The sequence below is a fragment of the Leptodactylus fuscus genome, chromosome 4 (assembly GCF_031893055.1).
Source record: "Leptodactylus fuscus isolate aLepFus1 chromosome 4, aLepFus1.hap2, whole genome shotgun sequence".
Lineage (NCBI taxonomy): Eukaryota > Metazoa > Chordata > Amphibia > Anura > Leptodactylidae > Leptodactylus > Leptodactylus fuscus.
The window spans coordinates 212,438,154-212,462,400 of NC_134268.1; the positions used below are offsets into that span (position 1 = coordinate 212,438,154).

General features: G+C 45.9%; 2 protein-coding genes across 2 annotated transcripts; both read left to right on the plus strand.

Moving 5' to 3' along the window:
- The first annotated feature begins 95 nt into the window (after window positions 1-95).
- On the plus strand, window positions 96-13,005 carry FAM133B (family with sequence similarity 133 member B). Its single transcript, XM_075269882.1, has 11 exons — window positions 96-178; window positions 2,357-2,454; window positions 3,441-3,519; window positions 5,001-5,075; window positions 6,365-6,397; window positions 6,695-6,766; window positions 7,759-7,842; window positions 8,477-8,524; window positions 8,787-8,885; window positions 9,734-9,772; window positions 9,929-13,005. Exons 1-11 carry the CDS (start codon window positions 155-157, stop codon window positions 10,013-10,015), a joined length of 738 nt encoding a protein of 245 aa, XP_075125983.1. The 5' UTR covers window positions 96-154; the 3' UTR covers window positions 10,016-13,005.
- Window positions 13,006-15,583: 2,578 nt separating this feature from the next.
- CLXN (calaxin) lies at window positions 15,584-24,241 on the plus strand. Its single transcript, XM_075269885.1, has 6 exons — window positions 15,584-15,718; window positions 19,604-19,759; window positions 19,836-19,940; window positions 21,396-21,547; window positions 23,373-23,477; window positions 23,726-24,241. The coding sequence occupies exons 1-6, from the start codon at window positions 15,640-15,642 to the stop codon at window positions 23,774-23,776; spliced, it is 648 nt and encodes a 215-aa protein (XP_075125986.1). The 5' UTR covers window positions 15,584-15,639; the 3' UTR covers window positions 23,777-24,241.
- The last annotated feature ends 6 nt before the right edge of the window (window positions 24,242-24,247 follow it).

Consider the following 24,247-nt stretch of genomic DNA (forward strand, 5'->3'; position numbering starts at 1 on the left):
AGGGTGTAATGCGCTCCCATCCTGTAGGTGTCGCTGTCTCCTCCTGACACTTCTCTCTCACACGCTCCGCGCTCTATGCTGGCTCCAGTCTCTCAGGCCCGGGGGTTCTTACAGACATTTCGGCTCGGGGCTGTCAGTGAGGGCTCGGAGCATCATGGGGAAGCGGGATAACCGGGTGGTAGGTGCAGAGCCGGGGCTGGGCCTGGCTGCGGTTACTAACCGGTGTCTGCAGCGCCATCATCATCAGTCCCTGGAGCTTCATGTGTTATGTAATGTCTGCAGTGTCTGACAGCCGGCTGTGCTGTGTATAGTACCTGTGCTGTGTATAGTATGTATGCCATAGCCTATGGTTCTATTGTCTGTACTGTTATATACTGTGTATATATATATATATTAGTCTCTCTTGCATTGAGCTGTTTCCGTCACAGCGCCACCTCTCAGCATATTTGCGGTGCACTGTCTGACAACCAGAGCTGTGCGTGAGATAAACATGTCAGACCTGCGGACGGCACCAAGTGACGGGTTTTGTGCATATTTTTTGTACTGTCGCCCCTGCAGTAATGTTATTGTGGTCACATGATGTTATTTTCGTGCCAGAATTTGCCGCAATAATTCCGCCTCCTACTACTTTTAACGAGGGACAGACACGGCACCATTTTCCACTATCTGAAATAAATTGGCTGGTATAATCCATCTGCTTGATCTTCATTTGGAGTCTGCCCAAAGCTTCCATTGCAATGAATGGGAGAGGGAAGTCTTTCTGCTGCCATGGCGGATTACTCGTGCTGGGTCCGCCATGGAATACGTTGTGTGATCTTAGCCTTACGGGGGATGTTTCCCAAAAGCCTCAAAAATCAGCGGCTATAACCAGGGGGAGTTCTATGCCAGGGGTCGGGAACCTTCAGCTGCTGTCAAACTACAACTCCCAACATGCTCCATTCACTTCCATGGGAGTTCCAAGAACAGCAGAGCAAGTATGCATGCTGGGAGTTGTAGTTTTGCAACAGCTGGAGAGCCGAAGGTTCCCTACCCCTGCTCTATCCTGTGACATGTTTTCCTGCAGCGACCACTGCAGAGGAATGTTGGTATTACATGCTGGCCTATAGAAGGAACGGGTGACCCTATATTATTATGGAGTTTGGCTGAGTCTGTAGGAGTGGCAGCGGCTCTGACTTCATGGCTGAGGATCATTGAGAGGTATCGCAAGTGAGAAGCCCCTCAGTGACGTACATCCTTCTTCAGGGTCCCTCCTAAAACAGCTTCAGCCTGTTGGAGAACTCTGCAGCACCGCCAAGGAAGAATGAACTCTTACATGGTGCCTTTCAATTGTAGTAATGCGCAAATGTGCTGGGTCCACCAGAGTGAGACTCTTAGTATCCGATAGTTAAAGGGGTTGTCCGGGCTTAACTATTTAATGTCCTATTCATAGATGGGGGACTGACTAGCTGTATGGAGTGGCTTCTGGTGCCCGTCCTGTAACCTGTACAGAGCCAGGAGCAGAAAGCTTCATCCCTTATAGAACGGCTGGGTAATGTCACCGAACCTCAGACCACAGTGACCACGTCTGGCCGCTAGACAGGTGCTGGAGCTTTTTGCTTCCGGCCCTGTACAGTTTACACGTTAGGCACCAGAAGCGGCTTTGTACAGCTGATCGGTTTGGGGGGCTGTCTCCCACAGATCAGGTATTTGTGGCTTATTCTGAGGATAGGCTATGAATTACTTAAAGCTGTTCAAGAACTTTCTTTTCCTGGAGGCCAGAGAAGGTGAAAATTAATGACAGTAACCCATACACTCCTCTGCCTGGGGCTTGTTCCAGTGAAAGACCTTGCTGCATTTTCATTAGGTCACTGATTAGCGTGTGGCGAGAACTTGCGCTGGGACAAGCACTGGGGACAGGTGCGCATGTTTTTGGTTTTTTCACTGTATTTCCTGGACAGCCCCTTTTATAGGGTTTTTAGGACTTACAGATTGTTGTGGTGACCGACCATTAAGATAGTTAAACAATATGCGATCGGTACCTGGGACCTTCACCGATCAGCTATTTAAAAGGGCTGTTGCGCTCCTGAGTGCTGCGGCATGTTGATGTTCTGTTCATTGGTCACATGGTGCAGAAGCCGCAAAATAATGTTTAACTGAATGAGGCTGAGCTGCAATACCAAGAACAGCCATTATACAATGTGTGGCGCTGTGCTTGTCCACGCACTCCAACACTAACTGGTGTGTAAGGGTCCCAGGTGTTGGACCCCCACTAATCACTAACGATTGGTCATCAGTATATAAGTCCCAGACCCCCAAAATGACTTTTCTAAATCAGACATCCCCGTTAATATTTGCATCTTGCTCTGTTTCTTCATAGGCATACATGAACCCTATTGCAATGGCCCGAGCCCGGGGGCCCTCGTCTTCCGGAGGTCCAACCATCCAAGATTATCTGAGCAGACCAAGACCTACGTGGTGAGTTATTCTGCGATGTAAGGCGACTGAAGAAATCTTCTTTATTGAAATGAACTCGGATACAGATTTCTGATGTCAGATCAGTGTGGGTCCAGCGCCCCCCATAGATCAATTGTTCTCAACAGCCACTGGGAGCCGGAAACAGACAGCGCCACACGTGGCATAGTGGTTGTGCCATGCAACTGCAGCTCCGCTCTTCCGAACAGTAGATGAGCTGCAGTTACTTGGCCAATTACACCGTGCACATGGATGTTTTGTGTTCTGATAGTTCTAGTGGTGATGGCTGCTGAGAATAACTGATCAGTAGGGAGGCCAGGTATTGGACACCCCCATCCCCATCTGATTGTGCTGGCTAACCCTAAGGACCATAGGACTGGAAAACCCTTATTGTTTATCTGTGCACATTTAGGGAATATTCACATGCAGCAGAAACTTCTCTAACAGATCGGCCACATGTGAATAGACTCTTACCAGGTGCTGCTACTAAGTTAAGTAGTTTTCTGCTATGAAGAAGTGTTTTTGTTACAAGGGTCTCCTGAGAATGGCATTGGATGGACCCTCAATAATCAGCAATTGTAGTCCGTCTCTATGTGTTCAGTGCCCCAGTAGCACAACAGGAGACGAGAAGTATTACATTGAAATCAAAAAGCAGTCTTAGTGATACATGGACATCCTGGGTCGGGCAGGAGACCCCATCATGGTGTGAACCGAAAATGAAAATCACCGGATGAGAAAATGCTGCAAGTCCAACTTTTTCATCCGGCAGTTTCATTTTACAACAGTGGCCGCCTCATGGCTCCCATTATACGCTATGGGGTCTGTTTGTCCTCCGATGTATTACAATGGACACCCTGGCGCAGAAATTAATGTAGGGTGTTTACTCACTAATAGGGTGTTCTAAAAAAAATTTCACCCGACAATCCCTTTTAACGCAGGTAATGGCTGGTAATGGAAGCCTTTCATCTGCTTACTTGTCTTTTCTCTAGGGAAGAAGTGAAGGAGCAGCTGGAGAAGAAGAAGAAAGGTTCCCGGGCCCTGGCAGAGTTTGAAGAGAAGATGAATGAGGTTTGTCTGGTTAGGCCAGGAAAGATATTTATCTCTCTGCTCTTCATAGTAAGAGAATCTCTGCACATTCTCATTGTGATACACCAACTGAACGGCTGAGGCCACACATTGCAGAAAGTCTGTATTTTTATATATTTTTTTCTGTTACAGATTTTGCTGTGTTTTTTTTTTTTTTTTTTTTTTTTTTTTGAGCTGAAACCAACACTGGCTTCAAAAGAAATAGGAAATATAAAGAATGGTTTTAGGGTGTGTTCGCATGGAAGTCTTGGGAGCTGAAAAATCAGCTCCAAATTCCGCTGCTATTCATTTCAATTGGAGTCAAAGGCCGATTTTTGCAAGTTGTGAAAAATAAGTGTCCCATTCAAACTTAAAGCCGTTTCCTGATACCCTGCCTGATATTTCCCATTGAAGTGAATGGGAGGTGGAAAATACCACCTGGCAGGTGCAGATTTTGAAACGTAACTTGAACAAGGTAGGAACGATTCAACTTCAGATTCCTGATCGTGAATTCTTCTGCTAGGAAAATTTCCTCCATGTGAACTGCCCCTTTTATGCTAGGTTCACACCTGTGTTCGGGTCTCCGTTCTGTGGTTTCCGTCTTCTGCATGCAAGAAGACGGAAACCACAGACCGGGTTTGGCCGTGAGCGGCGGTGAGCATTTTATGCTCTTCGCCGCAAAACCGTTTTTTTTTATCTGGACACAGAGTACTGCATGTCCGACTCTGTGTCCGGATTAAAAAACCCGATTTCGCGGCGGAGAGCATAAAACGCTCACCGCCGCTCACGGCCGGACATCTCTCTCACCCATTCAAATGAATGGGTGAGAAAGTCTCCTGCAGGTTTCCGTCTCCTGCTCTGTTTTATGGAGGAAACGGAAACCTGCAGAACGGAGACCGGGCGCAGATGTGAACGAGCACTTCTTTCTTCTGCTAAATCTACTTCTGGCTTTGGCTCAAAAAAAAAGCAGGAAAATCTGGGGAAAAACTTTGTTTTTCTGTATTGCGTGGCCTCCGTTTTAGGCTAGGGCCCCCACGTTGCAGAAATGCAGATTTTGCTGTGCTTTTATGAGTAAGACCTAATGGTGGCTAAAGAAGGAATGGGAAATATATGGGAAGTTCTTATACTTCTTCCTTCTGCTCAATCCACTACTGGCTTTGGCTCAAAAAACATAGCAAAATATGCAACAAGAAAGCCGCTTATCCGCAGCGAGGGGCCTCAGCTGTTACTTAGTTTTATCATCTGTGAGGGGTTTGTTTTTTGTTTTGTTTTTTTGTGATCCATCCATGTTTCTGGATTTTTTTTTTTTTTTATTGTCATCCATCAAGTTACTGTATACACTATACATGATGCAGGGATGCCCCAGTGCCTGGTATGGGGTTGGTCAAAAAACTTACCTCTTGCACCAGACCTTTTGTGCCTAGAGTGTCCCAGGTGTAAAGGATTATTATATAATGTAATGCTTTCTTTACATGTTTCTGTAGAGCTGGAGGAAGGAGCTGGAAAAGCACCGAGAGAAAATCATCAGCGGTAGCGACAGTTCCTCAAAGAAGAAGGAGGTCAGTAATGTGCTTAAAGACATTGTTAGTAACTAATGACCGATTCTGTGCACAGAGGTGTTCTGTATAGACATGAGCGAACACTGTTTGGATCAGCCGTTCCGAACAGCACGCTCCCATAGAAATGAATGGAAGCAGCTGGCACGTACACTTTGCCGGCCGCTTAACCCCCCCCCCCCCCCCCCGCGTGCCGGCTACGTCCATTCATTTCTATGGGAGTGTGCTGTTCAGAACGGCTGTTCCGAACAGTGTTCACTCATCGCTAGTCCTGTACATTGGGGGAATTCATCTCACCCTTACAACTTCTTCTTTTTTTTTTTTTTTTTTTTTTTTTTTTTTTTTAGTAACGAGAAGTTGCTTTTTTTTTTATTTTGTGCACAAACCTGTTTTTGCACAAAAATTTGATTCTCGCCATCTGTAGCTATCTGAATTTTCTCTAACAAGTGGGCAGGGCTCCACTGGAATGGGAGGGGCCCCCTACAGCTCCCCATTACACTTTCCTAGAATTTTGACACCATTTTGCTGATTTATTGTCCTGCATCTTTCTTCTTTCCCCTTCCTTCTGTCAGTGTTGGCTCAACAACTAACATGTACAAATAGCATCCCCCCCCCCCGATTCGGTGACATCCAGTACATCTCCTGGGAAAATGGAAAAATGATGTCTTTATATACCCATGTAGCATTGTTTAACTTGACTTTCTGCAGCATGATAACTGTCTGTGCCGTTACATCTTATCACAAGACAAAAAAAAGCCATTGAAAGAGTTGCGTTAACTCTCTGTGCCCCAGTGTTGTTAACACATTAGGCCAGGTTCACACGCATATTTTGGTCAGGATTTGGAGGCCGTATCCGCCTCAAAATCCTGACCAATAAGACGGCTCACTTTGAAATCAATGGCAGCCGCTCAGTTCTTTTTTCCGGGAGCGGTTTGTTCCGGCTCCCGGAATAAAGAACGGACCTGCTCATTCTTCAGGCGGAATCGCCTCACCTGAAGACACTCCCTCGTCCCAACTAGGCCCATTCATTTGGGCCTAATCCAGAGCGGAGTTCGCGACTGGATGCCAGTGCAATGCACCAAACATCCAGCAGCAGCTACTTGTGCAGCCTCCGCCTCAGGTTCCGGATCAGAAAGCCCCATGTGAACCCGTCCTTAGGGGTAATGTTATCCTTTGCTACATCTGTAATTCTTAAGCCGTGACGGAAGAGAGTACAAGAGGATTAAAGGCTGACCTGTACTGTATGAACATAACTTAACTCTTACACTTTCATTTTTGTTTTGTCTCTGTAGAAACGGAAAAAGGAAAAGAAGAAATCTGGTGGGGTGAGAACGACTTTCATCTGATATCTGCTATTACTCTGTGTGAAGTCTGAAGATTGCTGAATGGCCCAAATAAGTAAATGTCACGGGGTTGTACAGGATGCTTAGCAATTAATACTTGACCACCCTTTTAAGGAGACCTTTCTCCTACAATATGAGTCCAGTAGACGACACGCAGGCAGCGGTGTATAGACTGGAGTTTGGCCCGGGCCCTGTTGTATCAGCATCTATTTGTTAGTGAATAATCCAGATAATTTTTAATGTGCGTCTCACAAGTTTCACTTTTTGTCTGTGGTCAAGTTATCTTCATCATCTTCCTCTACATCATCGAGTTCTCCTTCTTCCAGCAGTTCTGAAGAATCTGATAGTGAGGTGAGTGAACGCGACTGGGCCTAACCGTATTACTATGTATTGTCTTGTCACTACTTGCTCTCACACCCAGCACTTCATATTCGTCTATGATGGTGTTCTCCATATTGTTACCTTCCAGCAGTAGTGAGACTAGAAGTCTAAGGGTAAGTTCACACGGGGCTTTTGGATGCCGGTGACCGGTCCAAGTCGTGCACTCCGCTCCGGATTGGGCCCAAATGAATGGGCCTAGTCAGGAGGGCGTGTTTTCAGGCTGATGTCGCGAGGTGAATCTGCCTGAATGAATGAGCATCTCGCTTCTTTATTCTGGGAGCCGGAACAAACCGGCTTCCGGAAAAAAGAACTGAGCAGCTGCCATTGATTTCAATGGGAACCATCTTTTTGGTCAGGATTTTGAGGCGGATACGGCCTCAAAATCCTGACCAAAAAACCCTGTGTGACCTTACCTTAGGCTTAAATACACACAAACATGTGCAGGGTCTGTGGTAAAACGCCACCTGGATGATATATGTGTGCCGCACATACCTCTACAGACCCATCCGGCCCCTTCCGTAAGCTGGGGCTGCAAAACAAACAGGTATAGGACCTGTCCTGAATTCTGCCCCTGGGCTCATGGCCACCTATACATGGACCTGTTGTAGTACACAGGGGTGTGTATGAGGCAATGAAAATTCATCAGTCAGTGTGCTAGGTGTGGAAAAACCCGGCTGGTACACAGACACAGCTCAATTTATGTGCATGGAGCCTTACCAATGTGGCGACATGCTGGGAGTTGTAGTTTTACAACAGCTTGGGGGCCCATTTCTTCTAAGGGACGTAGATCCTCGCACAAACAGTCAGTTCTAAGAATCTGCACAGAATGTTTCCTACAGTATAGAAGACCAGCTCTTGTACAGTCCCTCTTGTAGTCCTGTCCTCCGCCATCTGTTTCTTTATTGTTTTATCCTATGAAAGGGGTTAATTTTATATTTATTTTTTTTATTATTATTTTAAAGACCAAGAAAAAAACATCTAAACGAAAAAAGAAGAAAAAGCACCTTCGCAGGACCTCTGACAGCAGCTCTGACTCTGAGAGCAAGGTACGTATTAGTTGTGTTATGGCGGCTTCACCCGCTAGATCAAGTTTATAGATCACCAAGTGTTCAATAATCTCACATGAGCAGAGGAATAATTAAAGGGATGCTCGTTCCCATCTCATAAAGTGATCCTATATGGCTAGTACAGGCCATCACTACATGATCGGTGGGTTTCTGATCTCGGAGTACATGCATGATGCTTGGGTTACACTCCATCACCTGCCTGAGGGCGGCTGTGATCGACAATCTGACTCCTGTACTAATGGCTGGGATCAGAGACTCCTTCCATATAATCTGTTTAACCCCTGGATATGCCAAGTTTAGGTGATCAAATGGCATTTATCACTTCTAGATACTGAGATCATTATCAGGGGGCTTAAGTTAATTTACATCATTTTGATAATCTCTGAAGGATTAGAGTGTTTTAGCAGACAGGAGGGTTTTTTTGTGGGGGAGGTCAGAATCCTTCCTGTTCATCTGAATGGGATTGTTTCTCGCTGATTTTGGCCAATCTCATACATATGGATGGAATAGATTTTCAGCCACAGGAATTTTTGCTACAGAATCTGCAGCCTATGAAGGCAAAACTAACTCTGAATAATCCGACTGTGACTAAACACTTCTTACTCCTGTATAGGATTCTGTGAAGAGGAAGAAATCCAAAGATGAGCATGAGAAAGAGAAGGTGAGTAGAGGTTAACAATCCCCTCACGCATACACTCACTCGCATACACTCACTCGCATACACTCACTCGCATACACTCACACACACACACCTTCCCTTCATCTGCATGTGACACTTATACAAATAGAAATTGGTTCTCTTCAGGGGAAATATCATAGGCTTGTATTGGTCAGTTTCATTCATATTAATGATAGAACTTCTAATATTCCTCAGAATGACTGGGCAAATAATTGTGAGATTTTTATTTTTTTTTCAACTATAGGATGGGAAGAGCCTGAGCCGGAAGAGAAGACACCCCGATGGCGATGACCAGAGATACTCGACCTCTGACTCTTCGTCTGGATCAGCGTCAGATGAAGAGGTTAGTGTTTTTTAGGATAATCCTCATCAGACATTCTCTGCCGACTGAAGTTGAATAAACTGGAAAATATTTAAAGGGAATGTCACCAGAATCTAGCACAGCCCCACAGATGGATAGATTAGGGTCACAGGAATCAAACCGTATCTTCTCCTCGTGTATCGCTTACTCTGTTGCCAAAATATCGCTGCTTTTGTCAACATGCAAATGAGAAATGAGGGCGGTTCCGCTTACCCCTCAGGAGCAATGGCAACGCCCTTGTTGCTCTAATGAGCTAATTTGCATATTGGAAAAAAAAAAGCAATATCTCCATAATAGAGGCGGGAGTTGTATGAGTGTTAAACTGTACTAAATCCAATATTGATGGTCTGTCCTACCAATAGGTCATCAATATCACACTCATGGTAGACATATTTGGCTTTGTCGATATAAAATTAATAAGTTGAATTTTGGGAGGTGGGAATGGAAAAGTTGCCAAACCTTAAAGCCCAAACTAAGCTACTTCGTGGAGGGTTTGGGGCCTATTGCCGAGCGCTCTCATTACTCATTTCTGATGCATTAGGACAATAATAGTTGGGATTATATAGAGTTGTAGGAGTAGCGTACTTCTGTGTCCAGTGTGCATGTGCCTCTTCTGTGGGTGATACCTCTGTGCCACCTGTGCCCTGTTCTGGCCCATTAATTTCCTCCAGATTGGAGTTTTGCCCTGGTGTCACGGCACCATATATATATACCCAGGCACACATATAGGGTCATAGGATATAGGGGGTCGGTGATAATGCATGTGGTCGTGCTCCTTGTATCATAAAGGTATTGACCCCTTCTCATGAACATGGTTCTTACTTTCTCAGGTATATTGGAAAAGGCGAAGGAGCAGCGAAGAGAAAGTTGTAAGTATCTGAGGTGTTACTGGAGGCCGATATCTGATGGATGTCAGTAAGGTGGTGCTGGACTTGTGGGGCCTCTTCAGATGTTAATTGACATTGAATATACTTCTTATCAGACTAAATCTAACTTATACCATCACTCTGTTCTCCCCATGACAGTATAAAGCCAAGAAAAAGAAGAAGCACAAGAAACACAGCAAGAAGAAGAAGAAGAAATCTCACGCCTCGGGCCCAGACTCTGAATGATCGGCTTAGGATCCCCCGCACACACACAGTGACTGTGAACAGCTGGAATTCATCCTGGTTTCTTTCATTACATCTTCTGCAACATCTCACAAAGAACATTGTATCAGACTCTAGCGCCACCCCGGCTTCTGGATGCCACCAGGGGTAACTGCAATCTATAAAATGGGGAGGAGGGTCTGAATTCTTCCTTTCAGTCTAGGGAGGGGGTGCACATACCCAAAGTAATATTACCTCAGACTCCTACTTATCCTTTATGGTTCAGGACCCAAAGTATGGACCTGCTACACATAGCCTGTCACCTGGCAGAAATTTATAGGGTTGTCTCAGTGGGACATATAATCTGCAGAGATCTGTAAATCGTGCTTGTTTGTGGTAAATTTTAGGCATAATTGCTGAAGATTTCATGTAGATTTTTGGCCATGACACCGTCCCATAATCAAAGAGATCTCTTAACCTTTGCTACATTGCACTATACTGTAAATTCAGCAGATTTTAACGTTGCAACCTTTTATAAGATTGCGACCGTATTTACTTTTATTAGGATGTGATGTAGCCTAGGGAAAGTGCGGCCATTGGCCACGCAGTGGGTGTTGTGGCCAGAAATCAGTGTATCCCTAGGTAAAACCCATGGTGCAGATTCAGAATCCATACCGTAGGTCAATTTCCGTAGCAATATTTGTTTTATTTTATTTTTTTACTGCATTTGGGTTAGATTGGTTTAGTCCTCACTTTACTGCTGCTGTAAATGCTGCATATTTTTTGCACTTAACACCGTGGCTTAAAATCTGCAGCAGATATGTTCCATTTGGTTGTACCCTAAAAGTGACACCGGTTGACCAATTTTCCAATGCAGCCAGGATTCTTTACATGAGAGACTCGCCGCACTGAATGGTTGCTGTAAACAATTTGTCCTCGTTTTTAAAGGAAAAAGAAGTTCTCCTCTGTCCATAGCATAGGACTGACTCAGACCCCCCAATAATTTGGGGAACGAGGGGCTTTCTCTCCTCTTTCTGTATGGAGCAGTGGTCAGGCATCACATGTATCTCTCCATTCATTTCATTGGCAGTGCTGGAGATGTCCGAGCAATGTATTTGGCTCATCTACTGCTCCATTCAGAATGGGATCTCTCCTGATCAATGTGGGTCTGAGATGTCCGGCTCCCACTCATCTGCAAGGTGTTCCCAATGTAGAGGACAAAGGATAACTCACTTTGTAGGAAATTTCCTGCTGCAGACGGCTCATAAAGCAATAATGAGAATTCCTCATAGAAAGATCTAAATGTGTCCATCGGTACAAAGCCCAACCAGACTGCACCGAGCTGCGAACCTTCATGGTGAGGTGACTCCCCTCATTGTAACTGCCTAGTAAGGTTTTTTTTTTCCTTTAATAATCACCATTTACCAGATTATCTTTTTTTGCAGTCCAAGCTATAGGATTGGTTTTCACTAGAGATGAGTGAGTAGTATTCAATGTATACCTCGCTCCATAGGAATGAATGGGAGAGGCCGGCACTTAACCCCTTGCAGTTCGCCCGCTTCCATTCATTCCTATGGGAGCGAGGTATTGGAAACTAGAGTTTCGAATAGTATTCGCTCATCTCGAGACTCTCCTGATAAATGGCACTTGTAGAGGACTTCCTATGGGGGCGGGGGGCAATGATCATGCCCCAGTTTTGTAGGTTACGTTACCCTCCATGTTCATTCGTGAACTTGCTGATCCACCGTAGACTATCTAAGCTTCTAAACCAGTGACCAAACGTCTAAAAATCATAGATCTTTCTAAATTTGCTCTACCAAAAATTGCTTGTGTATCTTTATTTGCAAATGGCTCCCTACATAAGACCAGTCGTTGTACCTACATAAGGTAGGGGGTGTGGATTTATCAAGACCGTCTGAACGAAAACTGATCTTGTTGCCCTTAGCAAACAATTGGCACAGCTTTTAACCCTTAAGTACTATCATGGTGTTTATCCTAATGATATGTGTATGATAGTGGTGTATGACACCATGATAGGACTTAAGGATTAAAGGGGTTATCCAGAATGCAGCATGGTCATGTGACCAACAGACATGATGTCACTTCCTGGGAAGAGGACTAGGAGTGCCGTTTCATGGTCCTGAATAACCCCTTTAACTTTTAAAGACAAAAAACAGGCGAGCTCTGATTGGTTACTACGAACTACAAGACCTGTTTCTTAGACTGAAACCCACAGCAGACCTGCCCATTGCAAAAAAAGCAGCCAGAATCATTTGCTTTTTGCCCCCGAGAGCCGAACCCAGAGCTAAAAAATGATCTTGCTGTGTGATGAAGTACTGTATTGCGAGATTCGGTGCTCTGCGGGTTTTTACAGCAAGGTGTACATGGGATTTGTTTAAAGGGGTTTCCAGGAATTGGACAAATCCCATCGGGGAAGGTGTAACATAAAAAAAGGAATCATACTTACCGAACTCCAGTGTCCATTACCGCTGTCCATTTTGTGCACGCATTGCCTTCAACTCTGGCCTAAGTGGACACAGGATAGCGGAGGTGGACACTGGGCACAGGGGAGTCGTCTTTCTTTATGATTTTGGCCACCATTCCTGGACAGCGCCTTTAAATCCATTGACTGCAGTGCAATCGTATATTGCAGGTCTGCACCACCCAGCCTTAGACCATTCTGATAAATGATGCTAGTTATTCTTATTTATTTTACAGATTGGGGGGGTGAACATGTGTCCTGAACCCCCTCCCCCCCCCCCCAGTAATTTGCGCTCTTAGTGACAGCTACTCACCTAGTAGGCGGATTCTGATGTTTACATTGCTACATACAGTACAACTGATGTCACGAACTACTAGGCCCAGCATGTCCGCTCAGCCAGCGGCAGTAAGGCAGGGCAGGGACTTGTAGTTCTCCAGGAGACGATTCATTTTAGCTTGAGGTTTCTCGGATGGTGCTAGAAGTGATGTCAGTGGCTTCATGTCACAGTAAGGGCCCCTTCACACGGAGTATACGCTGGCTGATTCTGAACGTGTAACGCGTTCCGTATCAGCGGCGTTCAAACAGATCCCATTGCTTTCTATGGGAGCCGGCATACGTGCGCTCCCCATAGAAATGAATGGGCTGTGCACGTATGCCGGCTCCCATAGAAAGCAATGGGATCTGTTTGAACGCCGCTGATACGGAACGCGTTACACGTTCAGAATCAGCCAGCGTATACTCCGTGTGAAGGGTCCCTAATATATATTTATGGCCATGCCGTCCCCGCAGGAGGTCAGCGGGCCCCACATTGAGTTTTTTTTGCATGTCCTACACGCAATCCATACACAGCTGACGCTATCGGTAGTGACTGTCAGTCTGTTTTACCTCCGCAGAATTGTTAGCGTGTATAAAGCTACATTTGTTTTGTATTATTTTTTTATATATAAATATTTAACGGCTTCATATTGAAGCTCGGCTACTTAGATTTCGGTACCAGACCCGTTCAGAACTCGTCCTGTTTTATGAAAGTGAATTATGAATTAAAAAAATCTTTTAATGAATGTTGGATATTTGTCGTCATTTGATCGGGTTATTTGGAATGTAAAGGGGCGGGTTTTATTAAAACCACATGGTGAAATCTATAAAAAAAAAAAAAATTTGAATGTTTCTATTTTCTGATTTTAGATTTTTAATTCTATTTTCTGTACATGACTATAGTGGTTGTGCTTGGTATTGCAGCTCAGCCCAATTCACCCCATTAGCCCTGAGCTGCAAACAGGTCATGTGACCAGTAAATGTGACATCACATGGCCTATGAAGTGGTAACTGCGCTCACCTGAGCAACAGCTGATCTGTGGGGGTCCCAGGCATCAGACCCTTAGGGTTCATTCACACAGAGAAAAAATGGTGTGGAATTTCAGCGCTTAAAGAAAAGCTAGCAGAAAAAGAAACCCATTGAAGTCAATGGAAGGCTTTTTTTTCAGCGCTGAAAATCCACACCAAATTCATCACCTTTTTTTTCCTCCGTGTGAATGGACCCTTAGGTTGAGTACAGACGGGGTTTTTTGTCACAATTATGACGTGGATTCCGCGTCAATATCCTGGCCAAAAAACGTCACCCATTGAAATCAATGGACGCCAGTCATTACTTTTTTTTTTTTCGCGGAAAAAAAAAAAAGCGACCTGCCCTTTCTTCAGGCCGATTCAGATGTGGACATCTGCCTCGCGACACTCCCTCCCAACTAGGCCCATTCATTGCGTTGTACACGATTGTTTTTTCTTTTCTTTTTTTTTTTTTTTGGGGGGGGGGGGTCTGGAATCTGAGACGGCCAACGCGTCAAATTCCGGACCAAAAAACTTTGTGTGAACTCAGCCTTCACTGATCTAATATTGCTAAGCTATCGCAGGGGTAGGGAACCTTCGGCTCTCCAGCTGCTGTGAAACTACAACTCCCAGCATGCTCCACTCACTTCCATGGGAGTTCCAAGAACAGCAGAACAAGTTTCTGTACTGGGAGTTGTAGTTTTGCAACAGCTGGAGAGCCGTACGTTCCCTACCCCTGAGCTATCTTGTGTATAGGTCATCAGTATTTTTTCTTTCCTGGAACATTCTTTTAATTTTTCATGAAAAAAAAACCCCAAACCTTAGTATAAGTGTGTTATGGATTAGCAATTTTGTTAGATCTGTTCCTGGAAAAGCTGGGTGACAAAGCAATATAGCTTCTATAAATTATTGGTAAAGGGAGCCTTCACACAGAGTAAACGCGTGTGTATTTTTGCAAAACACACGTGTAAAAATAAGACTCCCATTGACTTCAATGACATTTTACAGGCGTATTTTTACACGTGTATTTTGCAAAAATACATGTGCGTTTACTCCATGTGAAGGCTCCCTCATACTATAGTTTGTCCCTGTATTGTCGGCAGCACATGTAAGGGACTCAAATAGTTGAAGGCTGGCAGTGTTACAGGGGCCATGGACTATGGGGAGCGTTTATAGGCTGGTAATACTATGGGACACTCACTGTGAATGGGGGAGACTAACCGTATAGTAGTGTTATGGGGAACTATAACCGAGCGGCAGTGTTATGGGACACTAACCAGGGATGGTTGGCCATGTTATGGGGCTCCCATTGTAGATGGTTGTCTGACAATAATACAGTAGGGACTGGCTGTCTGGGAATGTTATGAGGGAAGATAGTGGGCTAGTTGGCAGTGTTAGGGGGCCACTACCTGGCTTTCTGGCAGTGTTATGGGGACACATGAATGGACCTGCCTGTCAGTGATATTGGGGGGGATAATAACATCCTGATATGGGGGGACGCTACCTGTGCTTGGTTATTGGCACAAGGTCACATGATCCGTTATCTTATTCTATAGGTTGAGCTGTAGGACATATGCCTCAGTCCACACTAATGACTAGTCCTGTACCGCACCTAGGACTCCTCTTCCTCACGCGCCGCTTGTTTATATACAGTCACGTGATGTCCATGCTGCCGCTGAAACAGCCAATCAAGTAAGAGGCGCCGACGTGATGACGTTACCAGGACGCGGCTCCCGATTGGCTCTAGTTCTTGCCATGGCTACGCGTGTTGTGGCGCTGAAGAGTTCCTAAGCTAAGCCGGCTGCAGAGTGACCGCGGACCGCAAGACCCAGCAAAGCCCGCCATGTCCCAGCAGGTGGCGGCCATGAACCGCAAGAACCTGCAGAAACTGGCCGAGACCCTGAGCAAGAGCGCCAGACACTGTAATGTAACCTATAGCCTGGTAGTGGGAGTATGCTGGGACTTGTAGTCCCTCGGCAGCGGGGAGACATGCGCAGACGAGTTGTAGTTCATTGGCTAGGTGCAGGTAGAACTCACAGCTGAGGGTTCGCTTCAGTTGCATTATTCGTTACAGTGTATCAGTGCAGCCTATTCAGCCATTGCAGAACTGCTACACACATAGGGATACAGGGAGAAATGTGTTGGGCAAAATTCAACCAAAATCGCCTTCTCTTAAAATCCTTTGTGTAATTTTGCTTACACTCCGTAACTTTATGCAATTATTAATCACACGACAAATATAACCGCGTAGTCCTAACCTGAATCCAAATCCTCCAGTCCAGTGATGGCGAACCTGTTAGAGACCGAGCGCCCAAACTGCAACCCAAACCCACTAATTTATCACCAAGTGCCAACACGGGAATTTAACTTTAATACTGTGCGGATACACAATTGTGGACAATTAAGGACCCGCAAAATACAGTCGTGTGAATGGGGCTTTATAGAGATTTCAGTATTTCAAACAACTTTGTTCTGCATTTGGTACTATTGAACAATTAATGCTAATTACATTGCACAGATCTGTTTTATAGTGACCAGATAATGTTGTGACCTGTAATAATATCACGTCTGCTGTATAACCGATACTGTGAGATATAAATAGTGAAGGGCCCCTACTCAGTACAATCTGTTCCACAGTGACCCCACACACAGTACAATCTGCTCCACAGTGACCCCCACACAGTACAATCTGCTCCACAGTGGCCCTTACACAGTACAATCTGCTCCACAGTGACCTCCCACACAGTACAATCTGCTCCACAGTGACCCCCCACACAGTACAATCTGCTCTACAGTGACCCCACATAGTACAATCTGCTCCACAGTGGCCCTTACACAGTACAATCTGCTCCACAGTGACCTCCCACACAGTACAATCTGCTCCACAGTGACCCCCCACACAGTACAATCTGCTCCACAGTGACCCCACATAGTACAATCTGCTCCACAGTGACCCCCCACACAGTACAATCTGCTCCACAGTGACCCCACACACTACAATCTGCTCCACAGTGACCCCACACACTACAATCTGCTCCACAGTGACCCCACACAGTACAATCTGTTCCACAGTGACCCCACACACAGTACAATCTGCTCCACAGTGACCCCCACACAGTACAATCTGCTCCACAGTGGCTCTTATACAGTACAATCTGCTCCACAGTGACCCCCCACACAGTACAATCTGCTCCACAGTGACCCCCCACACAGTACAATCTGCTCCACAGTGACCCCACACAGTACAATCTGCTCCACAGTGACCCCACACAGTACAATCTGCTCCACAGTGACCCCCACACAGTACAATGCTCCACAGTGACCCCCACACAGTACAATCTGCTCCACAGTGACCCCACACAGTACAATCTGCTCCACAGTGACCCCACACAGTACAATCTGCTCCACAGTGACCCCCACACAGTACAATCTGCTCCACAGTGACCCCACACAGTACAATCTGCTCCACAGTGACCCCACACAGTACAATCTGCTCCACAGTGACCCCACACAGTACAATCTGCTCCATAGTGACTTCCACACAGTACAATCTGCTCCACAGTGACCCCCACACAGTACAATCTGCTCCACAGTGACCCCCCACACAGTACAATCTGCTCCACAGTGACCCCACACAGTACAATCTGCTCCACAGTGACCCCACACAGTACAATCTGCTCCACAGTGACCCCCACACAGTACAATCTGCTCCACAGTGACCCCCACACAGTACAATCTGCTCCACAGTGACCCCACACAGTACAATCTGCTCCACAGTGACCCCACACAGTACAATCTGCTCCACAGTGACCCCACACAGTACAATAAGATAAGATAAGATAATCCTTTAATAGTCCCACCTTGGGGAAATCTGCTCCATAGTGACTTCCACACAGTACAATCTGCTCCACAGTGACCCCCACACAGTACAATCTGCTCCACAGTGACCCCCACACAGTACAATCTGCTCCACAGTGACCCCCACACAGTACAATCTGCTCCACAGTGACCCCCACACAGTACAATCTGCTCCACAGTGACCCCCACACAGTACAATCTGCTCCACAGTGAGCCCTACACAGTACAAATACAGACAGATACATAACAAAGAACGTCATTTCACACAATGGGACTGAGGGCCCTGCTCGCAAGAGCTTACAATCTATGAGGTAGAGGGGGTGACACAAGAGGTAGCAGGGGCGGTATTGCTTATACAGAGGTCAGACAATTTTGTAATAGAGGTGACTGTCATTACACAAAACAAAACTTTATGAGCCATCACTAGTCGTGTCCTGTAACATGTGGATGGAGCTTGGACCTATAAAGTTAGCCTGAAAAGACATCATATCATGTGGGGAAATGTGGGAGTGGAGACAGAGGAGGGTTAGATTTTGGGGATTCTAATTATAGTACGGAAGGGATTACGTTAGACATTGTGATTGGCCTGTCTGATAAGATGCGTCTTTAGTTTGCGTTTGAAACTGTAGAATTTGGGAGTTAATCTGATTGTCCGGGGTAGAGCATTCCAGAGAAGTGGTGCAGCTCGGGAGAAGTCTTGTATACGAGCGTGGGAGGTTCTGATAATAGAGGATGGAAGTGTTAGGTCATTGAGTGAGCGGAGAGCTCAGTCTGCTCCGTAGTGGCTCTTACACAGTACAATTTGCTCCACAGTGTCCCCCACACAGTACAGTCTGCTCCACAGTGTCCCCCACATAGTACAATTTGCTCCACAGTGGCCCACACACAGTATAATCTGTTCTACAGATGGGTGCCCACAGAGAGGGCTCTGAGTGCCATCTCTGGCACCCGTGCCATAGGTTTGGCAGCATGGCTCTAGTCCTTTGGCACTCCAGCTACTGTGAAACTACAACTCCCAGCATGCAAACTTGCTCTGCTGTTTTTGGAAATCCAGTGGAAGGGAATAGAGCATGCTGGGAGTTGTAGTTTCAATGCAGCTGGAGTGACTCCTGCACTAAAAAGCTGCTGCTTGGAAATTACTGTGACAGGAGATTGCCTGGGCTGTCCACAAACATTTATCACTAGGACTGGGACTACTGGAACCCCCGCCAAATAGGAGAACAGGGAGACAAAATACTCCACTTCACTTGCTTGGAGGACAAGCATCGACGTCCTCGTTCCATTCAGTGTCTATGGGACGGAGATAGCAGAGTAGACGTTCCTTGACGTGGCTTGTCTTCCTCTGTCATACCCAGTAGGAACAAAGAGATGGGGACCCCTGTTTTATAATGACTGTATTTATTTTAGATGGGGGGTGAATGCAGACAGACACCCGATGAAGTACGCTCCGTCTGCATCTGCCATTTATTGCCCATAGCTCTCTCTTGTGACAGATGAGACCAATGGACATTAAATAACGGTAGTGTGCGCCCTCCCTGTGGCCTGGCTAGGTTAGAGGTGCTGAGACTCAATGTCAAAATGCTGGAGGTAGACTGATCGCCTCCTGGCAAACCCATGAATTTTGCCACAGCCAACTAGTGATTTTCCCCCACCTGTAGCATCGTATGGCCATCATGTAAATAGAAGGACGCCTGCTGCAGAGAAGCCCTCCATACTAGGAGACGCCCTCTACCATGTCCATGCACCATGTCTTACCAACTTGTGAGCCTTTACTTGTTCCAAAACTCTCAGTATGACTATGTCTGATCTGCTGCTGCACCATGTGATCAATCATGTGATGTCATCGGCACAGGGATCTGGGGTGTCTGACCTCCACCATTCATATATTCATCAACTGTCCTCAATAGAAGTCAAGGGAACCCCTCTAATCCTCCCTGTGATTCTTGCAGTCACTAGACATGAAGTGGAGTGTCTGATACGATTGTACAACACGATAGTCGGACGTCCTATCGATCCCAACACCAGAGGCGGCATCGACCGGAACACATTCAGGAACATCCTGCACAAAACCTTCACCATGACGGATGATATGATCATGGACAGGGGTGAGTGCTCATAGTTAGTAGCAGCATGGTGGCGTACATGGCGATCTGTATAGTAACCATTGTCATTATATACCAGTCTTCCGCGGATTCGATAAGGACAATGACAGCTACATCAGCGTGACGGAATGGATCGAGGGCTTATCTGTGTTTCTCCGTGGGACGCTGGATGAGAAGATTAAATGTAAGTGTGACCATATCTGTCATCTACGGCCATTATATGGGTTGTCAGTAGGGTTGAGCCGATCTTGACTTTTCAGGATCGATTTTGAAATCTGATTTCCAATCATTTTTCATTCGAACTCGATCCCAATTCCGATCCCAATGCAAGTCTATGGGATTTTTTTACTAATCGGAGATCGGATTTTAAAAACAATCCTATTCACTATACAGCATGGAATCTAACGATTGAACGCTTTAATTGTTAGAATCCACGCTGTGTAGTGATTTTTTTTAATCCTCTGGCTACTTAGTCCCCCCTGGTGTGCACTTACCTGCAGAGATGGCTGCTCCGGTGCCCGTGTTCTCGTTCTTCTTCGCCTCGCTGCCCTCTGCCTCCCAGGTTAGGAGAGTGTGGGCGGGTACTGGGAGGGGAGTCGTGACGTCTCCCCGCCCTGTACCTGCCTACACTCTGCTAAGCCACAAGCCCCGCCTTCTTCCTAGCTCTTTAAAACTAACCTGGGAGGCGGGGGCAGCGAGGCAAAGAAGACTGAGAACACCGGACCAGCCATCTCTGCAGGTAAGTAGCTACTAGAGATGTTAGCTAGTCTCCCATTAGAATGAATGGACGCAGCCAGCGCGCAGGGGGTTAAGGCTGTGTGCTTCCATTCATTCCTATGGAACCGAAGCGGAGCCTTCACACTGAATATACACTCCACTCAGAATGAGCGGAGTGTATACTCAGTGTGAAGGCTAACATTGTTAGCTTTTCCCACAATGCTTGGCCAGTAGCAAAGCATTGTGGGAAATAATCACTGATCTCGATCCCACCTAAAAAGATCGTGTTCGGAATTCCAATCGCAATCGTGAAATTTTCTCGATCGCCAATCGGAATTCAATCTTTTCCGAATGCGATCGCTCAACCCCAGTTGTCAGAGATTTTGATAATCTGTGCTTGCTGTCAGTGAATGGAAATCTTAAATCCTGAGATTATACACAGATGTAACACTTCACAGCTGGTGGTTTTCTACTACAGTATAACTTACAATCCAGAGACAACCCTCTGAGAGCCTCTGTCACCCCCACAGACTCTATTCTGTCTACTCCATACCTCAGTCACGTGTTTGGTGGCGACTGACCCAACTCTGCTCTACTCCAGGTGCTTTTACATAAAGTAGAGCTGGAGCGACAGCAGCAGGGGGAGGTTCATCATGGCCACTTTTCTTCTCCGCTCTGCAAAGCAAATAATTGGGATGCCGGGGAACCCTCATCTAGAGGAGTCAGAGTGTATATCCAGTGCAGGGGATGTATACAGAGTGTATATCCAGTGCAGGGGATGTATACAGAGTGTATATCCAGTGCAGAGGATGTATACAGAGTGTATATCCAGTGCAGGGGATGCGATCTCTCCCCACACAACCTCCTCCAGGTTGCACATTACTGTCTGCAGATCTCGTGTGACACTTGTATTTTTCTGCAGACTGCTTTGAGGTGTACGACCTTAACAGTGACGGCTATATCTCCAGAGAAGAGATGTTCCATATGCTGAAGAACAGTCTCCTGAAACAGCCAACGGAGGAGGACCCAGACGAGGGCATAAAGGACCTGGTAGAGATTACCCTAAAAAAGATGGTCAGTATGTTTTACATTCTTCAAGCTTGACGTTAATTCCCACAGGTCAGCTTTATTAAAGGGACACTGCACCTTATTTGTAGTGAAATGCAATGTATTATTGAAAGTGATGTCTCAAGAGGGACAACCCATTTTAGTTTGTAGCTCCAGGGATCATTAGCTGATCTCTCCTATCCTGCTATCACGGCTGGTTTTGCTAAGGAAAGCTTCAGCTAGCCGAATATTTCCTTTACAGCAGCCACTACAAGTCACCCGGATGACTGGACATTTCTGTAATACATGGATGACTTGTGTAGGCCGGAGTAGGAGCTGCTTCAGTAGAGCAGTTCTCTGGTTGTTCTTCATGTAGGGAGGGACATATGTGCAGGGGTTGTATTCCTGTGACAACCCCTTGAATTCCATCCTTAGGCCGGGGCCCCACGGGCTGAAAATGCTGCAATTTGCCCGCGGTGGAACCACCATAGGAAAAAATCACAGCTTTTACAGTACTTGCATAGTGGATGGGATTCATGCGAATCCCATGCCCACTTTGTGGTAAAAACCGCAGCACGGACACACTGCAATTTCCAAAGCCGGCGCAGTTTTGGAAATCGCAGCATGTCAGTTATATTTACAGAAATGCTGGCAACTTCCCCGTAGATATAATGGTAACAAGAAAGTCCGCGGAGGAAAACAGTGAATTTCTGTTCAAAGCGCGGCGGGAAGAACCGGGATGTGCACCCGCCGCGCTTTAGTGCTGTGAATCGTCCTGTGGGGCCTTCGCCTTAAAAAGAGGTTTTCCAGACTTATCAATTGATGACTTATTCTTAACATAGGTGATCAGTTGAGGATCAGCAGGAGGGTGACATGTCAGACCCATGCAGAATAGCTGTTTGCAGAGACCGCAGTCTTCAGATGAGCGCTGCAGCCTCCTTACAGAAAACCAAGCACGGGGCTCGCTGTACATTGTAGAGTGGCTGTGCTTCATATTACAGCTAAGCCCTAGTAACTTGAATAAAACTGGGCTGCAAACAGATCACTTGACCTCACTGCTGTGTAAAGGTTATCGCTTATTGATCCCCTGGGGTCCTCATTTGATAAGCCCAAAAAACCTCTATAAATACCATTTTGTTTCTTAAAGTGTTATTAGTGTGTAGGAGTATCCAGAATAAACACAGCACATAAAAGATTCAGCTTCGGAATAGCAGCCTGGGCCAATCTATGCAAGAGGAGAGTCTGTATATTTTTGGGTCTTAGGCTCCTGTACCCAATATGGCAGCCTGTGTTATAGAAACAGATACTGGATACTGGACCCTAGCAGACAGAGCAGGACTCACAATCGTCTAGTGCGAAGATCGGAGCGTCCTGGTGGACATGCTGCCATCTACAATCCAAATCTGCAGCGCTCCCGGCCATGTGACAAGGTGTCTGATACTTCAATGGCTAGAATCGAAAGAGGAAGGAGAGGGAGAGTTGTGAAATCATATGGTGCAATGCAAGCAGCTCTTTCTGCAAATCTTTATATTTTTAGAATAAGCCAAGCTGAATATAAAATGTTCTCCATGTCTCTTAAAGGGACACTGGATATCGATCACACTGTGCAAGGAGAACCTTGAGCCTGCCCTGTGGGTGCCAGTAGTGACATAGCCTAGTAATGTGCCATCATTTTGTGCAATGGAAATACCCCTTAAATTTAGAGTGTGTGCGGTGCTAATATTCTTTGCTAGACACCACTTACACATGTGAACAGATCCCAATGCAGGGAATTATCAGAATTTTAAATGCTCATATTCTTACCATGTATTCTTGTACATAAGACATATAACACGTGAACATTCTCTCGCAGGATCATGACCATGACAGCAAGCTGTCCTATTCAGATTTTGAGAAAGCGGTCAGAGAGGAAAACCTCTTACTGGAGGCGTTTGGTCCCTGTTTGCCAGACAGTAAGGTGAGATGGCGCCCAATATCTTCAGCCGCGCCCTGGATACATGAGTGTATTACGGCATTCTATATTTTGTTTAACCTGTTCAAAGGAAAAGTGCCACGACCAATCGGAGACTACCTCTTAGTTGATCTCTCTGGATTAGTTGCTGTTGGCAGCTGCACTTTTCCTTTACATCACAGGACACTTTGGTGTGTTTTTCCAGTGTGCACAGTGTCATAGCCTACATCACATGCTGTATTTCCTTCTCACAGAGCATCATGGCATTTGAAAACAAAGCATTTGCTGAACCCTGTGACCTATAGGCATGGGCGTCGCACTGACAGGAGAAGGACCCGGATTTTTTTCAATAATAAAGCAAGAAATTAAGGTTTTATCTGAAATTTTGGAAGGTGTATGGCAGGCTACAACAGGCTCACATAATGTGACACAAATACGATATACAAGGCAACAGCATTATTGATGAAGACAAATATAAAAAGGAACATTTATAATCACTTACACCAGTTTCTGGCATAAATCACAGTAGGGGCGCAGTGACTGGTGGGGGAGGCACACGATTTATGACTAGGTGGGCTCATGGTCATATAGTCATAAATTGGGTCTTCCAGAACAGGGTCTATACTGACAGGTGTGCAGATAAATCGTCCCTATGATCTCTAAACTAAGGACTTGTTCATTTATTGGGGGGAGGGGATGATTCCTGAGTCTGCTTCACATCAGCCTGTTTAGATTTGTACCAGACCTTACATTAGTCCACACAAAGCCCCTGGACA

What these genes read in the sequence shown, in the direction of transcription:
- FAM133B (XM_075269882.1), top strand. Translation starts at nt 155, where the DNA reads ATGGGGAAGCGGGATAACCGGGTG. An exon ending in GGAAGCGGGATAACCGGGTG is followed by an intron (nt 179 to 2,356) that starts GTAGGTGCAGAG and finishes GTTTCTTCATAG; the next exon opens with GCATACATGAACCCTATTGC. An exon ending in GATCAGCGTCAGATGAAGAG is followed by an intron (nt 8,886 to 9,733) that starts GTTAGTGTTTTT and finishes TTACTTTCTCAG; the next exon opens with GTATATTGGAAAAGGCGAAG.
- CLXN (XM_075269885.1), top strand. Translation starts at nt 15,640, where the DNA reads ATGTCCCAGCAGGTGGCGGCCATGAACCGCAAGAACCTGCAGAAACTG. An exon ending in GAGCAAGAGCGCCAGACACT is followed by an intron (nt 15,719 to 19,603) that starts GTAATGTAACCT and finishes TGATTCTTGCAG; the next exon opens with TCACTAGACATGAAGTGGAG. An exon ending in AGATTACCCTAAAAAAGATG is followed by an intron (nt 21,548 to 23,372) that starts GTCAGTATGTTT and finishes ATTCTCTCGCAG; the next exon opens with GATCATGACCATGACAGCAA.